At 39.2% G+C, this 23269-nt stretch overlaps 1 protein-coding gene and 1 long non-coding RNA gene across 28 annotated transcripts in view; one reads left to right on the forward strand and one right to left on the reverse strand.

The window, feature by feature from the left end:
- SGIP1 (SH3GL interacting endocytic adaptor 1) overlaps nucleotides 1–23269 on the reverse strand; it is a 201927-nt gene that overhangs the window by 77403 nt on the left and 101255 nt on the right. For 17 of the 25 annotated variants that reach the window (XM_038537198.1, XM_038537197.1, XM_038537201.1 and 14 more), the window contains 2 exons: nucleotides 7132–7143; nucleotides 1149–1160 (listed from right to left, as the gene is read on the reverse strand). The exons of 7 other annotated variants lie outside the window; for them this stretch is intronic. In XM_038537198.1, the coding sequence (XP_038393126.1) occupies nucleotides 1149–1160; nucleotides 7132–7143 (24 nt within the window). The remainder of the gene's footprint in view (nucleotides 1–1148; nucleotides 1161–7131; nucleotides 7144–23269) is intronic. One more of the 25 variants, XM_038537200.1, reaches the window with a different exon arrangement.
- LOC111095919 overlaps nucleotides 1–23269 on the forward strand; it is a 98417-nt gene that overhangs the window by 51741 nt on the left and 23407 nt on the right. For 2 of the 3 annotated variants that reach the window (XR_005359630.1, XR_005359631.1), the window contains exon 4: nucleotides 18144–18199. This is a non-coding gene — a long non-coding RNA (uncharacterized LOC111095919). Of the gene's footprint in view, nucleotides 1–18143; nucleotides 18200–21228; nucleotides 21340–23269 lie in introns of those variants that run through there. The other variant, XR_005359632.1, reaches the window with a different exon arrangement.

A 23269-nucleotide genomic window follows, 5' to 3' on the forward strand; every position in this document is an offset into this window, starting at 1 on the left:
AGCTCTGATGGCCTGGAGTTGCAGCATGGCAAATCTAGAACGAGGTTAAGTTTTTGTTGACACAAACCACATTCAGCCCACTGAATCAAAAAATCATCTTCTTTCCAAAGGACCACATTTTTCTCTTTTCAATGATTGTCTTTACATGTATATTGTGAATAAACTACCTTCATTTTGAATTAATTCCTTTTTTCCTTTAAAATAAAAAGAGTACTTGTCATAATCTGAAATGTCGCCTAACTGGTGGGTAGGAATCATCCACACCTGAACAGCAGTCCCTGGAGGTGTTGTCTTTGATCATTGGCTGTATAGTACAAACAGCTTGTCAACTGGGGGCAGAGTAATGGCCTCAAATAATGATTAATCAAATGGCATATGCCCCTGGAGGGCATTTCAGAGAGCATTGTTTTCAGTTCCATTTCCTCTTTCAAGGCAGATGGGGGTCATTTCAAACATAGCAAAGACCCTTCTTTTTGTTGCTTGAATTCATCATACTCTTCAACCTGAGAAAAATGACTGAGATTTCACTTTGAGCAATGCAAATTAATACTTATTAGTCTTCAGTGGTGAAATAATAGAATAATGTGACAGCCTAGAGGTATTGCCTGAAAATATGTCTTTCTCCTAATACATAAATTATGATCATATTATTATGTATCAGTATATACTGATCAATGTAAATTATGGTCCAAGAATTTATATTAAATTCAAGCTTAAAAACAATGTGGCTTAAAAATCGTTTCCTTACTTTTCTTATTCTTTATTATCATTTTTCTCTAAACTTCTATGGTGCTTTCTGGTCAATCTCCAGGCCTTGCATACACACATACACCCCACCCCACCCCGCCCAACACACACACACACACACACACACACACACACACACACACACACACACATATTTTTCAAATTTAGCACTACGTTTGGGATACCTATCTATTAATTTAGTTTGTTATAGAAAACTGCTCTGATAATCCTAAAATACGCTCTTGATGCTTATAGGACCAAAGGCTTCCAACCAGTAAACCTAATTTATCTGCTTCATTCATACTGGGTTATAAGTTTAATGGGAAGCCAAAAGTGGCTACCTTGCCTTGGCAATTATTTTCTCTACAGATGTTTAAGGTAAAAATGTTGAGAGTTCTTACCGGGCTGCGCCTCTGTGATCAGCAAAAAGGAAGAGAGAACAGATACCTAGTCAGAGAATGATGGATCAGTCAACAGGCTTGGGTAATAGAGGACTTCAACAGCCAACCAAACATACACTCCAAGTAACTAGGCCAAAGGAAGACAGGCAGTCATCACGCCTTCAGCTTCTTTAAAAACCATAAGGAAGTTTTGGGAGAACCTAAAAAGAAGCTATCTGTGGTAAAATATAGCTTTGCTAATTGGGTGTACTATCTCAGTGATATGTATTCAAGAACAAGACAAACATACAGGAGAACATCACTGATGGCTTTTAATGTTTTGTTATAAGAAGTTTCTCTCCAGATTATTTGGGGAGGAGTTTCTAGAGACTAGATACTATGGTGAAAAGTGTTTTCCACACACAACAGGTGTTAGCAAATGCCACAGACACCATAATTTGGACTAAATTGGATGCTTCCCAAATCAGAGAGCAGGATTAGAAAGATCTCTTCTTTGCCTGGCTCTTCTTTTTGGTGTACTATTGCATGAATGCTGATGAGAACTTTTTTCTTAAGTATCTGTTCTTGGGCTGGTGATTTGGGCAGCCTCTAGCAATGAGTAGGAATGTAATGGGGAAGATGAGGAGCCCCTGACAAGCACAGATGGCAATAATTCCAACTGTCCAGCATCAGTAGAACAACGGTGGACCAGATGATGTCTGGAATAATACAATGAGCAGACATGACTCCTCTCTTTCACTTCTCAAACCTGGATTATAGCTGCTATCAATTTATTCCAACAATCTCTGATTACTCTCCCTCTTCTCCCTCTTCAGGATTTTTCTGTAGTAATAAGAATGACTAACATGTGAGTGGGGAGAGAGATGTTGCTTAGAGTTTTGCTTTCAAAATATGGGCTACCTCAAGAAGTCACTAGAGGCTACCTAGGAACCAGTATTACTTAAATCCCCAAATCTGGGGGCCAGGGGTACAAACACCTAAGTATCTTGAATGTTGCTCAAAGGAAAAGGATCGTTCTTCTCTAGAACAGAAAGGAAATGAGCCTCTAGTGTTTTATCCCTGGGAGGCCTCTATGGGTATCTGGTCAAATGGCCTATATGATAAAGAGGGGGAAAATGAGTCTCTGAGACCAACAGCTAGTGAATGGGTAGAACCAGACACAGACTTTAGAGCTCTGGTCACATTCTTACATTACATTGTGGGAGGACTTCTAAAGCAGAGAACCATGAATGGTTACTTCTTGATTTGAATGTTTTGTAACAAAACTCATCATTTTAGACATATTTACTCTAGTCAATTCTACTTATAATATTTTAGACTTTCTCATTTGCCTTATTTTCCAGATTCTGCTCTATATTGTTCCCACCTTTTTTGTACATTTGTTGATATGCATGGATGTAATTTACATAAAATCAGAAAAAAGCCCAGAAAATACGTATTTCTGGGCTTGGATTATTTTACTGACTAATTCATACTGTGTTTTGAGAGGAATTCACTATTTTATATGAAAATTTAGGCTTTATAATTCTTTTAATGACCAGACTAAAGTTCTTCTCTAAGAAGAAAATGTAGGAGCTTATGATTTTAGCTTCAATTTCGTGGCTAACAATTCACTTTTAAAAGTTGCATAAACCACAGCAAAGGGGATTAAAAGCAACACAAATCTCTCTAAAATGAAATTATGAAAAGTAATGCATCTAAAATGCGGATTGCACCCATACAGAGGCAGAACCTTAAATTCAAAGAAACCATATTAATTTAAGATTATAGAGAACACTTTTCAAAATAATTAGGTATATTAATATACCCAATTTAAGCCATATTTTAATTCCAATGAGTTAAAAACCTATATTTTTTAATCAACCGTTCCTGTTTGTATTGTTTTTCTAGTGAAAGATAATAACATAAAATAACATTTTGGCTTGTTGTTGGGAAGTAGGTGGGGGGATGGGCTAAATGTGTCATGGACATTAAGGAGGGCGCTTGTGGGATAACACTGGGTATCATATGTAAGTGATGAATCACTAAATTTTACTCTTGAAACCAATACTACACTATATGTTAACTAACTTGAATTAAAAAAAAAAAAGCATTCTGGAAACTCCACTTGCAAAATGTCTTCATCTGGGGCAAAACTGTTCAAATTCATGCAGTCACAAGCTTATTATCCAGAATCCAGAAGGCCCAGCTAGCAGCTGTGGGGAGGTCAGACCCAGAAGGCCTCAAAGTCCATAATTAAGAGCTATTTGAGAGGCGCCTCGGTGGTTCAGTTGGTTAAGCATCTGCCTTCAGCTCAGGTCATGATCCCATGGTCCTGGGATCGGGCCCTGTATCTGGCTCCCTGCTCAGGAGAGAGTCTGCTTCTTCCTCTGCTTCTGTCCCTACTCATGCTCTCTTGGTCTCTCTGTCAAATAAATCTTTTTTAAAAAAAGAGCTATTTGAAACCTTCAAAAGAAAAAGAATTCTACACCTCAGAACGAAGGACTTCATATATGTTATTTATCACCATTAAAGTGTATAAAGCAGCTGTAGGCTCTGCTGAACAACAATTTTGACAGCAAAGTCTGTATGAGCCAGGAGAGGAGTGTCTTTGCCTACTAAAAGTTTTATTTTACTCCTTCTCCTCTCATTTCCCAAGAATTTTGAAAGCTTTAGTGTTCTATCTTTGCTCTAGCAATATATAGAATTTGCTTCAAAAATGGAAGGAAAGTCATTTGTATCCGGTCTTGGTATATTTTAGTTTAGATTCTTTTTTTTTTTTTTTTTTTTTTAAGAGCGAAAGTATGAGAGCATGAAGTAGGGGAGTAGGGAGGGCAGAGGGAGAGAGAGAATCTCAAGCAGGCTCTACACCCAGGATGGAGCCTGAAGTACTGATCCCTCTTAACTCTGAGCTCACGACCTGAGCCCAAATCAAGAGTCAGATGCTTAACTGTCTGAGCCACCCAGGCGGCCCTGGTCTTGATATGTTATATAAGCTGAACACTATGCGTTGAGTGACAAACTTAGATGCGTACAGGGCAAGGAGAGGGGTGCTGTTGGTAAGGGCATGTTCACAAAGCTTTGGTGAACTCACCACTACTTGGGTGCATCCGTGCCTGCCCTGCAAATATTTGGGCCTAGGGTTGCAAGATCTTCACAGTTGTCAAGAGAAGAAGCACATCCTGTTGTTTTTTGTTGATTTTTTTTTTAAATTTCAAACAGTCTGGCTTTTAAATGCGGGCTAAAGCCGTTTTTAATGGCATAAGCAAACAAAACACTTACTCAGTTGTTTAGACTGCAGGTGGCCAATTTGTCTCTGATTGCAAGCATCTGTACTACATATAATAAGCTCTCAGTAAATTTTATCTACTGTTCTTATTACTTCACCTGATTACTCAAACAGGGACTTTGCTACTAGTCTATTCCTTTTCTAAACAAACGTCCTGTGTTCCTATTTAAATATTAATCCCTCAATTCCTAGGTTTCTCTCAATCTTCTGATACATTCTGAAAAAGGTTTTGGAAAGATTTTATTATTCCCTCTATTTTTATTTTGGTGTTCAAAGAAGAGATAACTCTTACTTTGTATCTCAAGGCTATTTTCTAAGTGTGTGTACACCAATAATTTATGAAGATCTTTGTTTAGAACATGTATTTCTAGAAGGTATATCATTTGCAATATGAATATGCCTCCCAAAAATAATATTTCAGCCTATGTCCTCACAGTTTCCACAGTGTCCTTATTCCATACCAGATTTGCTTTATTATTTTTTGCACAAAAGGATTAATTTAAATCCAGCCTACTAGGATACCTTAGTTTTAGCCATTGCGGGTAAGTGTTTTAAGATATTTATAAAAAGAAGTAACCAAACACAATCTGTCTTGCTCATCAAAATCACTAAGTCAGCCTCAAGTTTTGAAGCTTTACAACATCCTCATTTGCTAAATTTAGTATGGGGAACCAGGGGGAAATGCATAAAAAGCTACAAAGCACTACAAAGCACCAAACAAATATTTTTATACAGGCTAGTCATAGCAAATTCAGTGATTCATGTTACAGAATTTTCTAGGAATGAATTAGAATATGTGACCATTATGCTTATCATTTTGATTCCAGCCCATTTTCTGACTTGCTTTTAAATGCTGATGGGGACGGCCAACTATCTGACAAGCACTTATCTCACACCCTTGCCCCTTGCAGATATTTGTCTAAAGTTTTTTTAAAAGATTTTTCTTTATTTATTCATGAGAGATAGAGAGAGAGAGGCAGAGACACAGACAAAGGGAGAAGCACACTCCCCACGGGGAACCTGATGTGTGACTCGATTGCAGGATCCACCTGGGATCACAACCTGAGCTGAAGGCAGATGCTCAACTACTGAGCCACCCAGGTGTCCCTGTTTGTCTAAATTTGTTCCTGTATCCATTACAAGTCAGACTACAGTAAATACCTATCATGTCCATCCAATGGGACTTGGTTGAGATGATCTCCTGAAACTCCATTTGGGAAGAGAAACAAAGAGCCTGCTATTAACCAAGATACCTTAAAACTCAGCCAGATTGAGCAATCACCAAGATGGACATTTCCAAAGGAAAATGAAGTCAGGGAGTAGGAAGAGGACTCATCCTTAAAAACACACGGCTTAAAATGACAAGGACTACTTGTAGTCAAAATTGCTATGAGGACAACAGGGGGAAACCAATGAGGAATGGAGCCTTCTTGAGGCACTGCAGATAAACTTCAGGCCATGAAGTTGAGTCAATTTTTGAAGTAGCCAAATTTGGAAAATTTGGAGAAAGATTCAGAGTCAAGAATAAGTGCAGTTGGCAAAATATAAGAAAAGCTACTAAGGCACGTCAGCAAAATTGAATGCCACACAATACAGGATAGGTAGCTGACTCTAATTACTCAGAAGTGGGCCATTCAGTTTAGTAGTAGCTATAGTGATAATAGTAATGTGTTTATTTTTTGAAACCAAAAGACTTTGGATTTATATGTTGATGAATTGTAGTATTTTGTTCCCATTTTTGTTCTTCTCTGTCTTCCACTTTTCCTATCATGTGAACTTCCTGCAAATGTGATATCCTGCAGGTTGTATGGAGACTGCCAGGCTGGGGGCAATGGATGGGATGACATGTTATAGCACTTATTATAGCATCCACTTTGGTGAGTTAAGTACAACCAATCACTAGTCATTTCTTGGTGCTCATTAAGGTGGAAACACCATTTTTCCATATTTTCCAGTAGAGAGGTTACCTGTATCAGCCATGCACTGGCATCCTAGGAACATTTTCCCAATATACCAGGCAATTGAGAAGAGAACATTGAATTTTTTCTTTTCTTACTTTCTTTTTTTTTTTTTTCCCAGTGGATCTATTTCATTGTTGTCCTAAAATAAAAAAAGATGTAGGTACATCATAGCAGATTTGTGCTGCCACTGAAAATCATCCACTGGTGCTAAAAAGGACTGTGGAAGAGTTGCATTGCACTTTATAAAGATCCTCTTTTTCTGTATCTTTGACAACTCCAGAAGGGGATATTTTTCTGATTAGCTGAAAAATAAAATAAAAAAGACAACTTCCCTCTTCTAGGCCAGTTTCACAAGCCTTCCTTCATGGATGCCATCCTATTGTGCATTAAACAAGAAGTTAACTTAAAAGAACGTTTGCCTACCTCAAGGTATGTATACATAGCTTGACTAATACACATGGAAGCTGCAATAAATAAAACTTAATACCTAAAATATTTAATCATATGACTGCGATTGAGGCAGAGGTGAATCTTCACAAAATTACTGTGGCCCTTCTTAACAGACTTGTAAAATCACTTAGCAACTTTCTTCCTTTTTTCCCCATGGGGTATAATTAGACCTTGTCCTGGTTCAGGAAGGTTTGTTTTTAAAATTCAAAATCTTGTTTAGGTGTGAAACACAGTCGATCATTATGATGATGAAAATGAACAAAAATCATGTTTGGCCAAAATGTGGAAAGGACTTATTTCTTACCGGACTTTTCCTCTAGAAAGCGTAGGCATGAGGAAGAAAAAGAAAGAGAAAATGAGAGAGGTGAAATGTATTTTCAGAGAAACAGCTCAAGCCTCAGGATAAAAACCTTCCCTAAAGCAGCTCTCTAGGCATTGCTCTCCTAATGGCTTTCTCCGGGCCACTGACATTGTCATTCCCAGGCCACCAGCTTTAGCTTGAAGGGTGGCAGAGTAGTCCCAAAATATGCTATTTTGCTATATTGATTGTTTTGAACTGCAAGCATTTGAAAACAGCCAAGGCAAGGAGACACTTTCTCTGAAGAATCCTCACCTGCCTAAAGATAAATCCTCCAAAAGAATTGTCATTAAGCCCCTTCCCAGGAGTGTTATTGATCAGGGAGGAAGGACTATTAGCACAGGGCAGGAGACCAGAAGTTGATACCGCCCTGACAAGCCTGGTCATGCACTCTTCTTCCTATTTATTCTTCCTAAAGATCAGATGTTCTGCTTCAGAGGCCTACATCCTCTCCCCTTCACCTACTCAGTGATATTTAAACTCAGGATTTTATAGCCACCTCTTTGAGTTACTTATTTTCCTAGGTGTCCCCCACTTATACATGAAATGTACCTGTTAATATACTTCAGACAGATGAATTGCCCTCTGTTTTCTCTTGTTAATCTGACTTTTTGTTAGAGTCCCAGCTGAACACCCAAGTGGGTAGAGATCAAGTTTTGCCTCCCCTTTAAGTTCAAGCTATAGAGGGCATTGGTGGGGCCCCTTGGAGCAGATGCTAAGCTCTCTTTTGAATGGTTTGCTTTTATCAAATAGATTTGTGCCTTGAAAATAGAAAAGTATGCTTTGTAATATTGAAAGGATTTGGAAGATGCCATAAATGCAATGCAGTTGAGCATGGTCATAAAACTAAACCATGAGCTTTTCCAGTCCTGGTTTTGTCAGGGAACTGGGTAACTGTCAGCTTCTTACAAGATACCCCGGCTACAATCACCAATTCTTTCATCCCATCTTTCATTGCTCCCTACTCCCCCACGGACAATAGCAAATCATTGTCCTGGTGAGTGGTTGCTGGCCCCCTTGGACAACTCTTTTATTTACTGGGCAACTGTCTTGATGAGGGCCTCATCCCTGGATGACAGTAGTGCTCCATGAACCTTCTGCACCCACACTTCTGAGCTGATGGTCCTACTTCCAGTTTCACCCCCTAAAGTCATCCTCTGCACTACCTCCAGAATTACTTTTCACAATAGTGACATGACTATATTAGTCTTCTCTTAAAAAACCTCCCAATTATTCAGAAAATAGAACACATGCTCCATTCTACATCTGTTCTGCCTCCACGATTGGTCCCCAGTCACTCTCATGCCTTCACCTTCAGCTGCTGCCTGTATGAAGCCCAGGGTTAACTGCAGAGGATCCTGGCCCACAGGCTGAATGTTCCGTTCCCTCACCCACTTCCCTGCCTTCTATTCAGGCTGCTTCAGTAGCCCTCAGTTACAATTTTACTCATTCTTCGAGGCAAGGACCATGTCTTCCATGAGGACTGCCCCAAGCTTCCCCATTAGAATAAGTTGTTTCCCTTCTTCTGTTTGATCACAGTACATTCCTTTTGTTCAAAATAACAACCTCATATTTAAGGTCTTTCTGTTTGCCTGGCATTTATTAGCCTCAGGGAAAGTAAAGGTCCACATTGCTAGCATATTTTTTGCAGTTCTTATTTTGTCCTGTATTATTTAGGTATCTCCACCCGATTATTAGTTCACAGTAGTGGTCACGGGTGGACTCTCTCTGGTCCCAAACATAGTGCTAGACATACAGGAGGCATTCAAAGCATGTTTAGGAATTCCCTTTTTGGGGGGAATAAAACACTGTAAGATGTTCGAAGCACAATGTGTTTTAAAATACAGACAGATGAATTACCCTCTGAAATAAAGCTGAATTGTATATACCCAAGGGATGTGGCCCCAGTGGTAATGTTCCTTCACCAGCTCCTATAAATATTTCACTTAGCTCCCACTTAACTGTTGATCTCTCTGCCATTAGTGACCCCAGGGGCGAATATATGTTACAAAGGCTCCAAGGAAGTAGCACAGCTTTGTATAAACATTAGTATAGGGCTACATGATCAGATCTCCAGGGTAGAATGTTCTCTTATAGCAAAAAACTAATGCTTCAGAATAATTGAGGGTCAAAGTAGGGGTTGACAATCCTAGTGCTGCTCTCAGCCCCAGACCCTTGGTAAGAAGCACAGAGAAGTGAAAATTATTAAGGCCCATGTTCTCAACCTACAGAGAAAAAGAAATTCTTGGGTTAAAATCAAATAGCTTCAGAGGAGTTGTCCCAGAAGGAGGAGCAGGAGCTTTTCTATATTTAAATTAGTCTCATACCTTATTTTCTGGATGCCTTTGAGTTGTCCTGTGCCTCGATTCAATAATTTCCAAGGCAGGGATGTAGATTTGTTGTGGAATTGTAGAATTGTTGTAGGAACGTTGTGAGGATTAAAAGATGTGGGTGATATTGACAGCTAATGTTTACAGAGAACTGACTTACTGTTTTTGTTTTACTTTATGCAGTTGGTGTCCCTGTTATTTCTAATTTACCAGTGAGGAAAAGGAGGTTCAGGCCATGGTCCAAGGCCATGCAGTTACAAAGGAGCTGAGTTGGGACTGGTTCCCAGCTTATCTACCTCCCCAGAGCCTGGTCAGGGTGGGTGCATAGCACAGACCAAGTCTTCGAAAGTGATTAACCCACTTTCAGGGCCTTAATTAGCATCGAGATCTAGAAACAACACAGATAAAAGCTCACAGACCGCACACCTGGAAAATAACTTTGGATCTTCCAAAGGAAAGAGTTAAATACATCACATCTATCTGTCATAGCAGGTCTCAGGGAATGAGCTTTTCAGAATGTGAGCTTGTGTTTCTAGGCATGGTTGGACCTTGGAATTAAACTCTAATTAGAAGGTAAATTTCTCAGCCTTCTCTTAGAATTAAATGCATTAAGTTGAATTAGAATCAGAAGAAAAAACACGAGCACACAAATGCTAAGGGCCCTCTCTCCTCCCCACATCTTCTTCCCATTCCAGGCTTCATGATAATTAAACCATTTTTATTCAATATATTGTTTTGCTTTCATTGTTAGCAGCTGTTGACACCAAGGCTATGGCCTCTTGGCTTAAAGATTTCTTCAGAATATTAAACAAATAAATAAAGAAAAAAAACCTATAAGACAGTTTTCCTTTGGGGAAAAACAAAGATATTTCTTGATTTAAAATGAATTCATAGCATCAGAGTTGATTTTTAATTATGGAAAAGATACTAAGAAAATTGGAAAAGAGATTTACACCCCCAGGTGCACTTGTACAGATAAACAGAGTGAGTGAATTTTGGGGCTAGACAAAACATATACCTAAAATATAATCAATGAATCATCTCTAGTGCAAGGATTTTCCTGTGCGATAGCCTGAGAAAGTGTAATTCTTTAGGTTGCAAGCTTTGCTGAAAGGCAGCTCATCCTTATCCTAAATCACTTTCTAGTGCCAGGAGTCATTCAAGTTAGGTCTTGTCCAAGCCTACATTTCTGCATAAGGTGCTCAAAAGCAGCAACATTTACAGTAGAATCTAGTTTAAGGTCCAGAGCCAAAGCTAAGAGAGGTGAATGAAGAAAGTATACACCAGAGTTTAGTGATCCTTACACAGAGGTTTTATGCTCTAGATACATCCCTGCATTCTTAACAAGGAACCAGCTGCCATGGGATTTTTTTGGTATCAAGCTTCTAAGAGTGGAACCAAGACACACACACAAAAAACAAGTCTAATATAAAGCTTCTTAAAAGTTTGCAACTGTTTAACCTTAAAAATAAGATGGCTATATTTTGGAATTTAATATTTAATGAGTGAGATTTTATCATAAACACTTCTCTCAGTTATGTATGACAAAAGAAGCAAAAGGAAAATTTATTCATTTATTAAACCTTTAACAAATATGTGCTGGGTACCTAATAAAGACCAGACATGACTCTAGACATATTGGTGAACAAAACAACAAGAACAATAGACAAAAAGGCTCCTATGAGCTTAATTTGGGGGCCAGAGGAAGGAGATAGATAATAAGTAAGAAACATAATAAATAAAGCAAAGTATTTGGTATTTTAGAAGATGATAAATGCCATTTTTAAAAGCAGAGCAAATAAAGAGGTTTGAGAATGCCAGGGTAGAGAGCTCTCTGATTTTCAATGAGGTGGTCAGAGTAAGCCAGTGAGAACATGACTTGAACAAGTACCTGAGGTGGAGAGGGGGAAGGGGGCACAGCCAGGGAGCCAGGGAAGAGTGGAATGAGAAGGAAGAGTGGCGAGTGCTAGCCTGCAGGCTGGGAGCGTCCCCACCATGAAGGTCTTGGAGGCCACTGCAAAGACTCTGGCTTTGCTCTGTTCCAATACAGCTTATGGCTATCACTTCTCAGGAGTTCTCCAGTGTGGGGGTTTAGTCACTGCTGGCTGCTGAGAAGAGGCATAGAGGAAGCAATCTCAGAGAATGCCTGGATGCCCCAGATCCTGTCATATTTCATCACTCTTTGGAAGCTGACTTTGATTCCACAAGAACCAAGTTAAAACATAAGATAGAGATGGGCTTCACATAGGTTAGGAAGTGGAAAGGGAGTTTCTACTCTGCAAAACAGAGTGAGGCCAGTCTATCCTGTCTTCCCGTCTGCTGGCCACTTTAGGACAAGTGGTTCAGACAGGATCACCAGCCCTGACCCCTTGCTGTGCTGGTAGCCAATTGAACTCCTGCGTCCTAAGGTCCATAGGCAGTTAGTGGCTGTGTTTTAGACAGAAAGAAATCTCACTTCATTCTGTTCATTCTGAAAATGTCCCCAGTCTCCAAAGAGACATTTTCCGACATAATGGAATGTGAGTGATTCACACTCTAAGAGCTTTTTTTCCTCCTAAAACAATAACAAAATACATCCATTGCTTTAGATTATTTCTGGCCCTAAAAATTTTTTTTCTTTCAAAGGACAAAAGGATAGATACATTTTTCTTATGCTATTATACTTATTTTTATATTATTACTCATATACTTATCAAAACTCCTTGGTACAAAAATAAATACAATAGTATATAAAAGATAATACAGTATGTACCACTAAAGGACAGAACCCTGGGGCTTTAGATAGGAGAAGAGACATCCCCCTGATATGCGGGATCAGGGGAAGAGGATTATGACAAAATACTAGTACTCCCAGAAAATAAGAGTGCATTAATAAACTTAAAAAAGAACTTTGCAAACAGTAAGAGAAGAAACAGTTATTGTTCGTATTATTCATCCACCCAATAATGCAGAAAAATGAGTGAATTGAAAGGGGAAAAGACCAAAGAATGGAGAGCTATAAACCTACTCTAAAACGTGAGGTATGTAAGTGGCATTTTGTCACAGTGAAACACCAAGCTCCATATAAATTCCCACAGTGAAGAGCATCCATCCAACCAACGAACATGTATTTTCTAAGTACCTACTATGTGTCATTCAGTTGTAGGCTCTCAAGGCCCCATTCAGTAGGTAAGAATCTGCAGCATCTGGGTGCAGGATGACTTGTCAGAAACCCAACATTTTCTGAATTGTTCACAAATTGTGCTTCTGTTACAAATTTATTTTCCAAATTGATTACTTCATTATAGAGACCATTCCACCTTGATTATGGCCATTAACTAATAAAAATGGTTTTAAATTCTAAACTCTAAATCAGTAGGACTAACACAAAGCAAGGCAGAAGAATTTAACAATATGAAATTAGCTTTTTTGATGATGATTAGCATTGTAATTAAAAGCGTGTAATCCAAGAATTTCCTGTCTCTGGTCAAGGACACCTTAACATTTTCATGTGTCAAAACTGTGGGTATATTGTCTCAATTAGATATTAAGCTGGTAACAGAAATTGGGGGTTTTAGGTCTCTATACCTGGTGGTCATGTTTCTGACCCTCCACCCAACCACATCAGAGCAAGTTGTCTGAGACAGTAAGACAAGATAGAAGAATATGGAGTGGGGATTCCTGGGTGGCTCAGTGGTTTAGCACCTGCTTTTGGCCCAGGGCATGATCCTGGAATCCTGGGATCAAGTCCCACATCAGGCTCCCTGCGTGGAGCCTGCTTCTCCCTCTGCCTCTCTCTCTCTCTCTCTCTCTCTCTCTCTCTCTCTCTGTCTCTCATGAATAAATAAATAAAATCTTAAAAAAAAAAGAATATGGAGTTATGCAAGGAAATTCTAATTCTTACACCTCACAAAGGGGAACAAAAGACCATGTGCTCAAAAGGTACAACCAACATTAACTGGAGAAATAATGACAAAGGCAATCCAGAGAGAATTCATATTCTGCCCATTTTCAAGAAGATCAAACCACACAACACAGAGCTTTCTTCTGACCAGCACAGGATGGACATGAAAGGTATGGAATAACGATATTTTTATTTTAAAGGTCAGGAAATGGAAGCAACAGAGAATTCTTTAGGAAAAAAATAATTGGTAATGAGGAAAAGAACAAACACATCTCAGGTATGAAACTAATTCTTCTGCAGACAGCCCATGGCTTATTAGAATGTAAGAAAGAGAACAATACATTTTGAAAAAGGAAGGTCCTACCCATTTCTCCATCTATCCTTCTCAGTAAGGCCTGAAAAAAAAAGCTACATCTTATGTGCCAACTGGATGATTCTGGTCAGGCTGCCTGCAGCTCTGTCTGGAGGGGGCTTCTCAGACTACATCAGGGATATGGAATCTGGTCACTGTGTTTGCAGAGTATTTGGAAGGAGGGAACACCATCTCAGATGCCCCATGTTTAATATCCCTGGTCTAGACCCAACCCAGACCATGTTTGCCCTGCAAAGATCTCCTTGAAGAGTAGAACCCAAGCTGAGCCTCTTGCCCCCAACTAGCTGCACTTGAGCACTGGGCTGAGCACTTAGCATCAGAATGCACACAATCATTAGCCTCCCGTTGCACCATGCAGTAATCCTACCCAGAGCGAATGCCAGCATGTAGGAGACAGAGCTCTCCTCCCCGACAGATGACTCTTTGTTTTTACTGAACTCAATGGGGTGCTGAACCTTCTGCCAAAATGAGGACAAGAAAGAGGGTGGTGTTACCAAGAAGCAGCAAATTCATGGATTTTACTCATTGGCAGGCTAATTTGGGGGTGGCAGGGTGGGTGGGCCACCTAGAATAGGCAAACAGCACCAGACTGTCTCCAGTTCAGAGCTATCTCCCTCTTCCCATATTTTTTGATTAAATAACTCCATTCTGGATTGCAAATCTCCAGGAACAAGCTTAAACTAATAGCTCCTTCAGAATAGCACTGAATTTCACAGGGGATGGGGAGGAGGCACCAGCATACATGCCAGGATAGGTCAACACCTACTCCCATATTTCTTCCTTTTTTTTTTTTTTTTAAAGTAGGCTCAGCACCCAGCATGGAGTCTTTTTTTTTTTTTTTCCAGCATGGAGTCTAATGCAGGCTTGAACTCATGATCGTGAGATCAAGATGTGAGCCAAGATCAAGAGTTGGACACTTAACCAACTGAGCCACCCAGACACCGCTCCCACATCCTTTCTATCAGCCTTCTTCTCCTTGATTTTGCTCAAGTCCTCCTTTACTATTTTTATTTTCTTTCCCACTCCCACAAGTCTCCAAACTTACAGAGAAGCAGAGATGAAAGGGAACTAATACTTTAGAGCCCCTCCAGGGAGACAGGCATTTTTTTAAAAATTAAAAAAAAATTTTTTTAACTGGGCATTCTGTAACATAATCTCATGTCCTCTTTACATTAGTCCCGAGAGGATGGATATTCCTGTTTTCATCTTCCAGACTTAGGATCTGAAGCTCCACATTCAGGAACTTGCCCATGGACAAGGATAATAAGATACAGACTCAAAAGTCTGTGTTCTTCCAACTGAACCAACGTGCTTCAAGAAAATGTTCTTTCTTGGTCCCCTTACTATATTCCCAACCTACCCCTAAAACAGCTTCCCACAAAGGCTCTTGAGTCAGAATACACAGCATAGTATTCACACTGGGAGGGATTTAAAGATAATAGAATCACAGACCCTTACTCTGTAGATGAAAAAAACCTATTGTGTTTTTAACTTGGCAGAAAGGAGGCAGATGTTGGAGTTCAAGTCCTGGTCCTCAAACCTTCAGCCGCCATTCAATCTTTCTGGGTTGATTGCTTCTGTAAAATGGAGTGATCATCACCTCTCTGCCTGCTTAGTAGAGTGGCTGCTCATTCCATCTTTCTGATTATAACAGCACATATAAAATATAAACCCTTATTATAGTGAAACTTCAACATAAAAAATACTTGCTTGATTGTTTAGGGGAACTGAAATATGAGTCATACAAAAATGAGACATCATTCCTTAACATTTAAAACAAAGGTGTATGAAGTCTTAATATAAAATGAGAAACTTCTGGGCGGCCTGGGTGGCTCAGCGGTTTAGCGCCTGCCTTTGGCCCAGGGCGTGATCCCGAAGACCCAGGATCAAGTCCCACGTCAGGCTCCCTGCATGGAGCCCGCTTCTCCCTCTGTCTGTGTCTCTGCCTCTCTCTGTCTCTGTCTCTCTCTCTCTTTCTCTCATGAATAAATAAATAAAATCTTTTAAAAAATGAGAAACTTTTAATAAAGTAGAAATCACACATGACACGGCAGCACTTAAGGCTGACTGGCTTTTCAGCTCAGCCTTCCCTCTTGTCACATAGAATGGCATAGGAGGTATCATAGAAGGTATGTCTGTAGATTGAAGGGGGAAGAAAGCCTGGATGGTGGGCTTCTGAGCTGGGACCAAGAGCCCCTTAGGGACCATCAAAGTGACAGCCTTCAAAGGGTTTATGAGTACTCAGAAGTTGTATGTAAAATGTTTTAGAAGAGCTAACGAACTTTTAATTTTTCCCCTGGAAAGAGAACCAATAGTTTCCATCAGAAGTAGGATAATGTAGTGGGTATTAGTTCTGAATTAGAAATTAAACCTTCTGGGTTTAATTAATCTGGGTTTTTTTTAATCCCAGGAACTTCGCTTATTAGCTATGACATCTTGGGTGAGTTTAATTAATCTTACCATGCCTCAAATTTCTCACCTGTAAAATGGGGTAATAATAGTAACTTTCTCATAGAGTTGCTATGTGTGAAGCATCTGACATACAGTCACACTCAAATTTTCATAGCTGCCACCACCTATACCATCATTATCACCATTGTGATTTCTCAAAGGGTCCATAACCTTAAAGGATGTTGACAAGTATTCACCATGAATACTTTATTATTATGATTAGTAATAGCCATCATTTACTAAGCATCTCCATTGGACCTTATATACATAAATATACTTACAAAGTACTAAGCACTACATGTATCACTTCCTTAATCCTTACACAGACCCTATGAGGTGAGCAGTAGTATTAACCTCATTTTACACTTGATTAAGCCTTGACTGAGGCTTAAAGGTTTAAGTAACTAGTCCAGGGTCACATGAGTAATGAGCACAGAGCCAGGATGCAAACTTTGTTCTGACTTCCTCCAGAGCAATAATTCTTAGTGAGTACAGAACTAAACACTTGTAGTTCAAGAACTTCTCCAGGTAAGCCTGCAGTGATTTGTGGCTTACCAAAACACATAAATAAAGGCATCAGGGGGTAGCACATGAGAAAAAGAAAAGATGCTGGTGCAGCAAAAATTAAACCATAGCATTTGTCTTCTCATTTTCATGAAAGCTGCGAGAACCACAAGTTTCAAAGGATCTAGTGAGTGAAACACGGCTGAAGATTTGTCAGAGATAGTGCTCCTTGTGGGTTCTGGGAGAAGAGGAGGTGTCCATATCTGAGACCCGGGAAGCAGTGAGGAAACCAGGAGACTCTGCAGTAGAGGCCAGAGGGGAAGTTGAAAGACTATAACCTCAGTCAGGAAACTGTAGTGAATGCGGGCAGGGGTTTGGACTACAAGAGGAAGATCAGCTTCTGTGTGCTGCTAGTGACATTGGTTAGACATTGTTTTTAGATAGATTTGTATGTAGGCAGATGGTTAGCTAGGTGGTTGGATAAAGTTTGCCCATTATTTGTGATACTAGCTCTCAGTGCCCAATACATGGAAGGTGCTTACCAAATATTTGGTGAACTGATTTGAAGGGGAAGTGGTAAATGATGTCAATTCTCCATGAAATAATTTAGTGGGGAATAGACAGTACAGGATCCCATTGTGAACATTAGCCTTCAACACGGTCTTCTGAAGAAGCACCATACTTGTTCAGGGGATTTTGATGTTATTCAAAACAATTTAGGAATGCTTCAGGAATTTTCTCCAAAGCCAGCTGATAGGCATGACACACACACAAAAAAAGTTATTTTATTAATTTGCCCAGTGTTATGCACAGGGTTATTATTGGTCTTGGCTCTAAATGACTTTTGACCGTTTGGGTTTCCTAACTTATCACTATTAATGATGTTCCTTAAACTGTGCTCCAGGCTTTGCAGATCATCCTGACAATGAGGGAATAATCTCTACATGTAGTATGTGTAATGATACTTTATATGTATTAACTCATTCAACCTTCATGATACCTTATGAAGTTGGTTCATGAATTAACTTCATTTATAGATGAAGAATCCAAGACATAGGTTTTAAAACTTGCTCAGGGCAACTCATTTAAGAGGTAGAGACCAGGTATTTGAATCACTGTGACATTACTGAAATAAGTGTCCATTTCCATTTCCCTCAAATGATCTAAAATGGAATTGTATTCAGTTGGATGTTGAATTCTCATTTTGTTGCTTTATAAAGGCATATTTTCTTATGGTTCAATCTTGTACCCATTATTTTCTTTAGCTACTCTCAGGGGATAATTTTGCTATTTAAACAAAGACACTGAGAGATGTAATGAAGGTGTGCTTCTATCCTGAATGTAGGAGGTGTGGTACAAAGGTACACAAATAGCAGAAACACTCACCTCATGTCCCTGTTTCTATCTCCTTCATTAGGATCTGTGTGTTGTACTAATAGAAACGGATGGTCATCCCCAAAACCACCTTGTAAGGTAGGTGTATGTTATTCTTATTTTAGACATGAAGAAACTGAGATGGGAATAGATTTAAGAAACCTGCCTAAGCAGTTCTGTTAACCAGGGGTTCAGATCTTTCAGATTTCAATGTCTGTCCCACTATATACTTATATGTCTTGATCCTTCAGGGTTTCCATTTCTGTGTAATGAAATATCAATCACAAATGTCCAGTATGAAAAAATTCGTCTTAAAAGTAGTTCCTTTAAAAGGTGGATCAGGTTTGGTTCAGAATTAAAGTCTAAGATATGCAAGATGTCCTCAAACCCCTTTAACTGAATTGAAGCCTTGCGATACAGATATATTATAACCCAAAACATGTAAACACAGAATTTTTTAGGGCAGGAGACTGATAATGGGAAAGCAAAGCCATGACTGTCAATTAAAGGAGAAAAAGATTTTTTAAAAAATTCATATATGTTCACATTAGGCTAGTGTGGTGATTAATTTTATGTGTTGACTTGCCTGGTCATTGGATGCCCAGAATAAATATTATTTCCGGGTATGTCTGTAAGGTTGTTTCTGGATGAGATTAGCATCTGAATTTATGGATTCAGTAAAATAAGCCCCCTCCTCTATGTGGGTGGGCATTAAGCAATCTATTGAGGACCTGAATAGAACAAAAGGCAGAGGAAGGAGGAATTCACCCTCTTTTTCTGCCTGACTATATGAGCTGGAACATCTCATCTCATCTTCTTCTGCCCTGGGATCTGGACTGACACATCACTTCCCGTTCACACATCACTTCCCGTTCTCAGGCCCTTGGACTTAGAGTGAATTACATCACTAGCTTTCCTGGGTCTCCACTTGGCTGATGACATATAGTGATACTCCTTACCCTCCATAATCATGTGAACCAATTTCTCATAACAAATTTCTTCACACACACACACACACACACACACACACCCCTGTTGGTTATGTTCCTCTGGAGAACCCTGACTAATACAGCTAATATTAAAGAGCCAAGAATTGCAACGTACTAATTATGCATCAGGTACTGTGACTCGGATCTTCTGCATGCTTTGCTTTGTTCATAAGTCATTTACTAAATAACTATCTGAGTGCCTAATGCGGGCCATGCTCTGTGCTAAGCACGGGGTACAAAAAGTCAAAGAAGATTGACCTGCCAGAGACCTACAATAATCTGCACAAAAAGTCTATTAAGGACTATTATTAACCTCACTTTCCAGAAGAGGAAATAGAGGCTCAGAACAATGATGGAGCTTATCTAAGGTCACACAAGTAGAACACTGTAGATCACACAGCTGCCTCCTACAAACCCAAAATTCTAAAAAAAATTATGTAAACGGGCAGACACAAAGCACTTGGAGAAGAAGGTGATAACCCTAGGTGCCAGCACGAAGAAATACTTATGGCAAATTAAATCCACCATTATTTCCTTTTTTTAAATTTATTTTTATTTTTTTTAAGATTCTATTTATTTATCCATGAGAGACACAGAGAGACAGAGAGAGGGGCAGAGACACAGGCAGAGGGAGAAGCAGGCTCCATGCCAGGAGCCCGACACGGGACTGGATCCCGGGACTCCAGGATCGCGCCCTGGACCAAATGCAGGCGCCAAACCGCTGAGCCACCCAGGGATCCCCCCACCATTATTTCCAATAGGTTTTCTGCTCTGGCAGATTTAGGCAAAGCTGCAGATATCCTGGGTTTCTCAAATTCATTGTGTTCAATGAGCTTCTATCACCGGTTTGAATGAAATGGAAATACATGACCCGGATGAGAGCACAGTTAGGTAAACTTTGGGGTAGACCCCAAAGGTACCATGCAGATTTCTCTTCCAAAGATTTCTTGTACCAGCTGCGAGGTGTGCTATTCACACAGCACTTCAGGATCTGCCTCCGCTGCCCAGAGCCACTTGCTCTAAGGCCAATCCTCTTCTTAGCTTGCCCACATCAGAGCAGTGACTGATGTGGCAGGAAAAAGGTTATTCATCTCAGTCAAACTCAGGACAATTCTGAAAGGGCATTCTAGCTCTAGAGTTCCCTGTATGGTTAGCTCAGGCTGTTGCTGAGCATGAGAACTGCTTAACTTCTCCTTCTGCCCACCCTACCCCACACGAGGTAAGCCCAAGATCACTCCTTACTAAATATCCTGTACTATCAACCTGGAGGTAGAAAAGGAGGCGTTTTGTTCTTTGTTAATCTTCTAAACAGCACAGCTACAATCAAGGACAAAAGTTGCACAGAGATAGCATTTGGTTTTAATAATTTCTTTCAACAATGAAATAGCCTGCCTCAAAAAGCAGTGCACTTTGCAAGATAGAGGAAGCACTGTTACTATTGGAAGGGTCAGTATCATCCAAACAGGTTGTATTTTAATGAAATTTGTTTCTGTTCATCTGCTGCTGGCTAGTATATTTAGAATTTAGTGATTAGAAATTTTTAAAAGGAAACCTCCTGGGTTCTGCGAATAGTTTGCAGGTAAATGGGGGAAAAATCCATTTCCTAAGGAACTTCCAGAAGGAATCTGAGATTAGCTAAACCCAGTGGCAGAAACTGTCAATGCCCACCACTATTCATTCACTCCTTTGTCTTTTTATAACAGAACCCTGAATTTTAGCTGGTTACATGTCAATCCAGCCAAATGTAAACAGCCAATGCCTATTTACATTTTCCCAGACTCCCTTTTAGCTAATGTGGCCGTGACTCAATTATGGCTCATGGTAGTGATGTTTGCAAACTCCTAGTGAAATTTTTAAAGAAAACCACTTGCCTTTTATTTTCTCTTTCCTCCATCCCAAGGCTGGAACATGGAGGTTATTGATAGTGGTAAGAGAGGTACAGTCTCAGAAAGGTAGAGCAAAAATAGAGAAAGTTTCTGGGTTCTTGAATAAAGCCTGGAGTAAGGCTCTATTACCCATCTGGAGTGCTTGCCAGTCTTGACTTTTACATGGGAGAAAAGTAAACCCCACTTGTTTTGTTTAAGCCATTACTATTTTGGTCTCTGTTAAAGCAGCTCTCCAATGTTCTAATTTGTACAGATACCAAATCAACAACTCAAACCTGAGTGCTATTCATTCCTTGCCCAATCAGCACAGTATCTTTTCAGGAGACTACAACATGAAAAGAATAGAAATTAACATCCTTTCCTGTGAGTTAACCCTTGCATTATCCCCTCTTCTTCTGTAGTCCTCTATCTTGTTCCAGCCCACATTATACTTCTGTAAAAAATCAAGGGCCACGGCAAGTTCTGTCCTGAAATTACATTCATTTGTCTATACAGCAGGACTTTTGCCAACAATCAAAATCCTGATTTTCTTTGCTGCTTATGTTTTGTTTTGGGGAGGAGTAATTTTCAGATAGGTTTATATTATATATACACATAGCTATCTCTATATGATACAGCATGCATGCATCCATCCATTCACTCCATTCATTCATTATTGGGTAATTTGGCCATGTAGTATGTATAGGGAACCATTCAAATAAAATAAGAACCTGTTTATGATAAGAGATATAAAATGAGTTATAATTCATTGATACATATTCACAGATGGATGAACAGAACAAGTGAGACACAACCTAATCTTTAAATTCCTTAAAAGAAATAGATTAGAAATCCAGCATAAGCCATTGTTATGAATAGTTTACCATTTGAAATTTCCTCTATTTCTATTAGTATGATGATTGACACTTTTGTAGCATAAGAATCATAGCCTACATGAAATATACTGATATATTATTAACTAGCATAGACTCTATTTCTCTTTTTTGCACCAAAACTCAGTGTAGACATATAAATGTCTGATTGTCTGACTGGAAACATCTAAAGTTGCACAAAGGATTTGCCATTTTTATCATGACACTAACTGGATTTCAGATTTTTTTTTCTACTTATCTGGTTCTGGAGATAACATACTATTCATGTCATTTGTGAAATGTAGGTACACATGGGTTATCTAGAAGAGAGTAAGGATCCTAAAACCAAGAATATGTTCTCCGTTACAATCTCTCTTTTTACTTATGTATATCCAGAAACACTACCTTTCCCTAAAGTAGCAATAACAGCCCACTCCCCTATACTAAATATCAAACATCATAAATGTTTGGCAATCATACTAATGGCAGAGCCAGGTTCTCACATTAGAGGGAGCAAGCTGGGGATGCAGGGGTGGTGGTGGTAAGTGGATCCGAGGGTCCCTTGGTTTGTGGTGTTGTTGGTGTGAAGAAATAGCCTAACTCCATAGTTGATTTCCCTGGGTGTCCCCACTACTCTTCACATTGCTTTCCCTAAATCTTTTCATCTGTCTTAACCACATCATATCAAGATATTACCTTGAAAATAGGCGTTGAGAAGAGTTCAGAGTAAACCACCACTCTTCTTGCTGCACCTTCAGCAACATATCTGGTTGGAGGAATATCTGCCAGGTGACTTGGGCATACATATTGTTTGTGATACAGGGAATTTCTTCCTTCCTAGATGCAACTAGCTCTCAGTAAATATATTCTGTGTATTTGAAACTGTTCCAGTAAATTTTCTTTCACGTAAATTTGTTCATTTAATCCCATGATCTTATCTTCTGACACATACTCCCAGGTAGCTTCCAAATGCCCACTAAGTGTATTAGACCCTACAGAAAAGTGAATATAAATGGATTTCAGGCATTTAGATAAAATTTTATAATCAATTTTAAAAAAAATTCAGTGAGTGAAAAATGATTTGAAAGATGTCAACTTGAAAAGTGAAAATGTATGCATTGAAAATGCCCCTCTTACTAGAAATAACTAGTATTACAGACCAACGTATGAGTTTAAAATTTGTACTTCCAAAAAAAATAAATAAAATAAAATTTGTACTTCTATTGCAGAATGGACAGAAAATGAATAGATTTCATGTCTCTTTTCTCAGGGAGACATCTTGAAATACCAAGTGAGTTAAAAATTACCTGAAATATCATTTCTGGTGGTTGATTACTATTAACAATCATTTTATTCATCACTAACAGTAGTGATAAAGGCCATTATAAGCACTAAGTTCCAAAGAAGGCATCATTATAGATTTTATTCATCCCAGGTAGGTAA

This window comes from Canis lupus, chromosome 5 (genome assembly GCF_011100685.1).
Source record: "Canis lupus familiaris isolate Mischka breed German Shepherd chromosome 5, alternate assembly UU_Cfam_GSD_1.0, whole genome shotgun sequence".
Lineage (NCBI taxonomy): Eukaryota > Metazoa > Chordata > Mammalia > Carnivora > Canidae > Canis > Canis lupus.